Below are 8,470 nucleotides of genomic sequence, written 5' to 3' on the forward strand. Positions count from 1 at the left end.
CATGTTCTCCTTTTCAGGTTGCGATGGAGAATCGGATGAGGGCGGCAACAAGAGACGAAGAAGCAGGACTAACTTCAACAGTTGGCAGTTGGAAGAATTGGAACGAGCCTTCCTGTCGAGTCATTATCCTGATGTCTTTATGCGAGAAGCACTGGCTGTGAGACTCGAACTAAAAGAGAGCCGCGTGGCAGTAAGTTTCTTTTTTCAGTCTTTTATTTATTTTGTTGTACATATCGCCGTTTCTTTAATCATATGTAAAAGAAATCAAAATAAGGAAGCTGACATTAGGAGCCTTTGATTCATAAATAAATGAAAAGTATATAGAATAAGTTAATTAGAAAACCTTAGACATTTCGATTAATCACTACGTTTCAACATTCTAGATCGACACGACTAATTTTATTCAATTCTGATTTACTTCGAAATGGAGTGTGAACTTAATCAACTTAGCTAGATTAAACTTTAACAAGATTTCCAGTTTAGTTAAAAGTGCTTAATATTTTTGTATACGGATGAGAAATAAAATTTCAAAATAATATTGAATTATTTGCGGAAATTTGTAATTCGAATATAATGCAAAAAGAAGATAAAAACGGAGAAAGTTAAGGAGGTAAGTAATGAAGAGATGCATCGGTGTCGAAGAAGAGAACGGATGTATGCGCTATTTGCGAGGCCTAACACGCGTGTCTAAGCGAATAAATATAAATATCCGCTTGAAAGACCTAAGGGTAACCGTATGTCCGACCGGCCGTGAAATTGAGAATTCACCCTTCGCGGTCCTGTTGAAGGATTCGGCTGGACTGTATTCGATGAATGCAGGCGTGAATTGTCCGAATACCGGAAGAAGGTCGGACACATCGAAAAGATTTAATGCCGTTTCGCGGAGCCTTAATGACATGTGTCTACACATTGCGATTATAGATTCTTAAAAGATCTGTGATAAGATCTTATTTTACATATATTATCCACTTTTACGCTCGATGTCCTATGTTATTATACCAAGATTTTATTTCCGTGAAAAATTAATCGTGCGTTTAGAATTTAATTTGTTAGTGTTGCAAATATTTATAATCAAAATGTGCTTTTTTATGTTAAATACTACAAAGATTATTTTGGACGATATCGCGTTATATTTCTGGGTAGAATTCTGTTTGTTTCGTATGTTGCATACTTTTTACATATCGCACTCTGTAACTTTAAAAATAACACAACTCAAGAAAGTGAGTTTTGTGTTATTATCACAAAACTCTGAGTTAGGTAAATATTATCCTATCAATCATCTAAAGTTTATTAATTTATTGTTATAAAAAAATCGAAGCCATTAAAAATGCCATTAAAATAATTTAAAAAGATCATCATAATTCAAAAAGGCTGATAACAAAGATGGTTTAAAAATGATTGAAATCGTCGCACTTAAAAAAATGATCTTTAAATATTGTGAGACGAAAATGATAAAAAATGACGTTTCATCATGTTAAGAATACATTTTTTTGCCGATATCATTTGATTAATTAATTAGTCAAGTTAATTAGTCAAGTTGAAAAATAGTTTTTTCTTTTTTTTGGAAAACTTATTTTTTTTAGGTGTGTCACTTTTGAAATATAAATATATAATACGTGTATTAATTAATTTATGTATATCATATTCTGATTCTTTTCTGCGTTATATGACATATAAATTTATAAATAGAGTTTTACCTCGAATTCCAGGAATTATAAAATTCCAGGAATTCTGAAGTGGACTTAAGTTTTTGAAAATACAAACCTTAAGTATTTGTTATGTATAAATAATTGAAAAGGTAAAAAGAAGGAAGATTGGCGAATTTACTCTTACGAAAACATTATTGAAGAACAGTGACATTCCTACTGAAAAAAATCACGTCATACAGTTAGATGTAATTAAAACATGTAAATCACGTAACGGATTATTCCAAATCAGTATGTGATTTTAAAATTACGTATTTTGAAAAATCACATGACGATAATATGTTCTTTCTTCTTCTATCATTCATCCCATTTTTTAAAATTCGATAACTATAACATCACATAATGGATAAAATTATTTGTAATATAATGTGATTTTTCAAATTACATCATTTAAAAAAATCATAAATAAAATCATAAATAAAATCGTACTGATTTGGAACAATTCATTACTTGATTTACATGTTTTAATTACATGATTTCATCATGTTTTGTTGTGACATGATTTTTTTCAGCAAAGATCCTATCGACGCTGATGTTATTTAAATGGACAATCGCTGAACGAATAAATCCGCGTCGATTTTGTACCCTTGAGTAGATCTCCAAAAGTAACGGACCAGATGGACTAACTACCCCCTCGAGACGAAGCTGGTAGGCCAAAGGCCGAATCGAAGCCAGAACCAACCCCCGGTTGTCTGTCGACCCTCGAAAATCTGATCCCGAAGTCATTTTAAATTCGTGTCTATCGCCTCATCGATCTTTGATAGTCGCCGTATACTGAATAAATCTGTGCGAATAAAATCTGCCGTGAGTCGGACCAAATTCGAAGCGGTTCAAGATTTGAGACTAATGTTCTAATGTGTGCGTCAGAGCAAAAAGTGGCAAACAATATACGTAAGAACGTAAAAACTCTTCTTCATGACTTTCGTTCTACTGCTTCTTTTTATATCTATATTTTATTTCATTATTCATAAATCTTAGATTTTTTTCATTCTTTTGTTATGTCTTCTTATTTAGTTTTCATTTCTCTGATCAGGTTTTGTAGTAATTGTATATTGCCAATAAAATCTACTAATTAATGAACTCTCAGAATTCAAACAATGAATTATAACTATGGCAAGTGAGAGTAAATAGGTATCGCAATAAACAGTATGCTATAATTAAAAATATGAAGTATTTAAAATTTATTATTATAATTATGATCAAATCGATCGAATGTTTCGGCTAATTTTCAGCCATTATCAGCCATATCATACTAACAAAAAAGAAATCGTTTAAACTCATACTCAAATTAGAATAAATTTTTCAAATATAATTAACGTCTCTTCTAAATCCATGTTTGAATAGTGCGACCGTTTATTATGATTTTGAACTAGTTTTGAACTAGTGCAATGAGTTAAAGTGAGACAGGTATAATGAAACAAACTATATTTGTTTCACTTTAATTTATTACACCAATGTACACCAATGTACACCAGTTCAGAACTTGAAGTGAGAAAAAACAAACCTTATATATTATAATTCTAGATTGACTAAATGCATCAATATGCGATCGAAAATGAACACATGAAAAAAAATCGATTATTTTTGGCTCGTATGTCACCTGTTACCTGATACATGATCTACAATGGCAATAGCAGTAGTCGATGAGACTATAAGAAATTGATCAATCACAGTCGATTATTCTTCTCACATTCGACTGTGAGTCAATTTCTTACTCTGACAGTTCTACTACTCTATAGATCGCGCATGAAGTTAAAGTTTGCCTGATATAAAAGTTTCATAGTTTATATGAGTAGTATTCAACAGATCCTCATTATTTGAACGATATTGGGTTTGTAAAACTAAAATTGAAAGCTTTAGAAAACAATTTATAATATTAGCTTGAACATAATTCATGTGAATACGTATATACTTAGCAAAGATTTAGAATGGTAAACAGAGCTGTAATTGTATCTTCAGTGTTTGATTTTGGAAGAGATGGTACTGTAATATGTTCGATAGGGACAGATATACGCATTTGAGTGAGATAGAATGATAATGTAAAAAAATTAAATAGTGTTAAAAAGTCTGTATTGATTAAGTTCGATTGTTGCTCCAACATCTTATCATGAATATTAATTTAATGAAAGAATATGCTGTAATAGTTTGCTTACAAATTATGTCAGTGATTGTTACATATTTTGTTAATTTTTTTTACATATAGTATTTGATTATTTGCTAACATATTCATCTTGTATTAAATTAACACAAAAATTTGAATAAACCGTTTAGAACAGGTGAAATTAATATGTTAAACTTAACACAAATTGCGTAAAATTTCAAGTTGTATAACGCATTCAAATTATTGTTATTATTAATAGTTTTCTCGATAAAATATATTTGCGAGAGTGTTCATAGATTTGAGTGCGGATCGATAAACCTTGATCGATTGTCGATCGCGTTTATCTAGTTGTTGCGATATTCTGGAGGAGATGCGTCTGCAGTAGGACATACATTCACGGGGGTTATCGTACACAGTGATCGATGTTATCTAATCTGAGAGTTATTCCCTGTCGTGGGGAAGCACCATCGAAAGGACGCACCGGCTGTGTGACATCATGTCACATTGTGTCACCGCTCAGCCGGGTTATCGTCTCCGTCATCGTGCCGCTCCAGCAAAATCTGATCCGATCCCTCGTCCATGATCGAAGGAGAGATCCGAGAAGTACTCTGGGATCAATATTTCTCGACGCGGGTATTACGAACGATCTCGCGTTATCGCGACGTGGACCCCGTTTCACGTTTATTACGCGCGCGAAATTCGTATGCGCAAGTCGCAGACCGGTCGTAAATAACATCGGGGACACCATGCGTTTTGATTTATCGTGAAAGAGCTCGTGAGCACGACAATCGCTATTATCAAGGTGCTATTTGCATCCGACGACGAGCCACGACGAGTTTTCGCGGGTCGATCTACGGCTGGTGAAACGGCGAGCTTGTAAAATGTTGAACCGATCGTATCTGTCCTGGATGTATCCAGAGGGAGAGTTTGAGGGATTCGAATTTTCTCGAAATTATTTTATTTATTTTTTAATTTTTAATTATAAAAAAAAAACTTTACTTTTGATTCTCCTTATAGATATTATTTAACTTTGAAACAAAATGATTAATTATTTATTCTGAGAAAGGCATTGTTATTCAGTACGTATAATATTCAAAATAAATAATTTCTAGTATTAAATTAGTCAGTATCAATCTGTAAAAGTCTTTTTTATCATTCTATCTTATTTATCATTCCTCTTTTTCTTTTTATTTAATTTTAATGTATCGCCACTACGTTACTTCTCTACAGAAGAATTGTGAGTTTACTATTTCCATAAGGGAGTGCGAATCTGCACACTGTACAGCACATAGAACAATTTTGCAAACGCGGTCGATTTGTATTATATATATAAAAATAATAGGAATAAATTGGGTAACTGAGAGTAATTGAGAGTCAAACGGTAATTGGAACACAATTTGTTTATTATATGCATTCTTCTTAACAATAAGACAGTGTATCAAACAATGTTTCAGAGTCATTCCAAGCCATCTTCAGTGAACAAATGTAAAAATTTATTGTTTCTCAAGCTCCAAATAGGGAAGAAATGAGTGTATCATTCACGCCGGTTGCCAAATTAAGTGGCTTAGATCCTGCTATATGTTCATATGAACTTTTTTTTTCATGTTTTAGTGTTGAGAACTCGACCCCGTTTGTTACTTTATTTTAGTTACATCCCTGTATTGCAAAATATGGATATACGTCTAGATCAACAAAGCGTGATAATATCCATATAAAAATGTCCTCATATAAAAGTTGGATGACTATAGTTACCCTTAGTATACAATGAACTTGCTCGGTGACTATAGTCTCTTAAATAATGAATGTTCGGTTTTTTTTTTTTAGATGATTATTCGTAGTTATCCTTAATAGCGAAAGGAATAATATTTGGTAATACTTTTTCATACAGAAAGTCTTTTTATATCTTTTCTCAATTAAAAAAAATTTCTTTTCATAGGAAAATTATCATGAATATTTTGTATGTAATAGTGATAATATTTACTTTCATTATATCTTTTAAGTTTATATGAATTTAGTAATTTTACATATAGAAAATTATGCTGAATAAAATGGGAAATTTCCTTTTCATTTTATAAGTTTATCATGTATTAAAAAAAAATTTAAGAAAATTTTGAACTTTTTAGTGCTTAAAGTTGTTAAATGCTTAAAGTTTTCTCTATAAAATAGGTTTTTTTAAATAATTCTAAGATTTTTTGTTACTTGATTGTGAGTTATTATGGATTAAATGAAAGAAGTACTTTGATTTTTATTGTTTATATCCTCCATTAAAAATAATCGTATTATAATTAAAAAATAAAGTTTTAAAGCTTTGTTTTATCGGAATGGTATAATTGCCAAATTTTTTTAAAGACATGTTTTAACATACATAAAATGAATGAACTTTTTTATGCTAACATCGTTTTTTTCCATTCAAGATCACGAATGAGAAGAAGATATTGTAAGCTTGAAAAAAGTATTTGAAAAACATTTCATTAACGTAAAGATTCCTGTTTATGTAATACAACTGAATTGATAAGAACTCCCCTCGAAGAAAGTTCTGGATACGCCCATCATTTCTACTACCCATGATTTCTACTACACATGACGCGATTATTCTACGATTTTATATTATATATTACGAGTTATTATTTACAGAGTGTTATTATTTGCGATTAGCAGCAGAGCTTGGTTTACAAAATCGTTATTTTTTTAATAGAAAGAGAGAGAGAGATAATGCAATTAATTAGACAATATTTGAAACAATTATTTGACTTCCTTCTGCACACATTTACTTCTTGCATTTTTCTAACTCATTTTATATAAAGTATCAACCGATTAAGTGCTTCCCATTGTGATAAGAACAAGAAGTCCATAAGGCGAAGGGTTAATTATAGTATACAACAATTTAATCAGTCAAATGACAGCACTTTTATCGGGCGTGGAAAACATCGTTTATTAATTGACGGAAACATAATTACATTAGAATGCATTATCTTTCCCGACAAACTCTGTATGAACGATTATGGTTATCGGCGACGATGTCGCTTCTTCGAGTTTTTGCTGCCATAAAGATACGCTTTATGCATGTCAAGCCAGTTGTGCGCTTACAATGTAAGTATCTTCTCGACGATGCTCACATGCTGCTGCACGAGAAGAAAAACTGTGTTATTTAGTCCGACGGAACATGAGATCAGTCTCTCTTAAGATAGAAATAGCTTGTTAAATCGCTATCGGTTGATAATTCCTGACGAATAGCCGCACTAATGCCTGACTCGTATTTCCCACGTATCGTGTTAATATAATGTGTTACAGCTGTGCCTGATTCTGAACTGAGACATGCAGGACGCCTCGTGAAGTTTGCGGTTAAGGTTTTGGAGCGATATTCCTCGACGAATTCGAGAATGATCTTTTCTATCGGTATCTTTCTATCGGGAAATTTATTGAACGCCATTTCCATCTACAATTTTGGAATTTTCAATATTGAATCTGTTTTTGAATCTGTTTTTTGCTCTTGATTGTGTTTTCAAAATAAAATCTATAGTATTCTTTTTTATTAGATTTTTTTCTTCTAATTGGAAGTAAAGTTACGATGATTTAATAAAAAAATTTCTTTGATACTCGATGGTATCATGAATTACCGTTTTTCTGCAGATTACGGTATTAAATAATGAAATAAGTAATGAAAATTAGAACTGCCAGGTTGGAGTTATCGACATAAAATGCAACGACACCCAGATATTATCGGACTGAAAATTACTTTATTAACTGTAGTAGGAATTTAACCCTGTAAGAATCGTGCAGCTGAGCTATGTCGATTAGATGTATGCATAGCCAAAGATCCTTTACGTTGATTTTTAAGGATATTAAAAAAAAGTATTAATTTTTTAGAATAAATATATTTATATAATAACAATTAAACTTTATTTTATTTGTACATGTGTAGAGTGAATCACAAGCATGTTTTAAAACTTTATAAGAGTGGATTAAAAGGAAGAAATTCTTGGATAAAAAGGAAGAATATTCCTACGAACATTAGATCGTAAATGCTTTGTTGTCGAAACAATAGACACAAATAGTATGAGTATTTATGACTCACTTTATCACATATCTTTCAAAACAAGTAAATAACAAAACATAAATATTTACAAAATAATTTTAAGAATATGATTCAAGCTTAATACATCTCGAATACAGAAATCGATAACACGTAGGTTAGATTTTTAAATATTACTTATTTTTCTGAGGTTAAACACAGTAGAGTTCGTGCTGAAAATCGTAAAGCTAGAAAATTAAATAGCGTAAGCGCGTGCGATGGATTCTAAATAGACCCGTCGAAGTAATCGAATTAATTACGATCGCCTGAAGTTTAATCGCGAATAACGAGGACTCGTGGATAGCGACGGGAAGTAGAGACAAACGAGCGCTTTGGGCTCGTTTGGGGGTTCGTAAAGTATCCTGGAGTCGAAGAAAGTTTCATAAAGCTACGTGACGCGAGAAAGGTGTTTCAGGGAGTCGCGAGGGGATCTATTGATCTTCGGCTCGCGTGAGTTCAGCGCCGCTCGCCGGCAGGGCGGTACAACTAATGTCTTCATCTTTCCCCTCACAGCCACCCCTCTTCCGCCTCGCGAGAGAGAGAGAGAGAGAGAGAGAGAGAGAGAGAGAGAGAGAGAGAGAGAGAGAGAGA

The 8,470-nt window shown here is 32.2% G+C and overlaps 1 protein-coding gene across 1 annotated transcript in view; it reads left to right on the forward strand.

The window, feature by feature from the left end:
* Positions 1-8,470, forward strand: part of LOC108685307 — a 42,620-nt gene that overhangs the window by 31,568 nt on the left and 2,582 nt on the right. Inside the window, exon 2 of the mRNA XM_018190032.1 lies at positions 18-190. Within this exon, the coding sequence (XP_018045521.1) occupies positions 18-190 (173 nt within the window). The remainder of the gene's footprint in view (positions 1-17; positions 191-8,470) is intronic.

The sequence above is a fragment of the Atta colombica genome, unplaced genomic scaffold, assembly GCF_001594045.1.
Source record: "Atta colombica isolate Treedump-2 unplaced genomic scaffold, Acol1.0 scaffold150, whole genome shotgun sequence".
Taxonomy (NCBI): domain Eukaryota; kingdom Metazoa; phylum Arthropoda; class Insecta; order Hymenoptera; family Formicidae; genus Atta; species Atta colombica.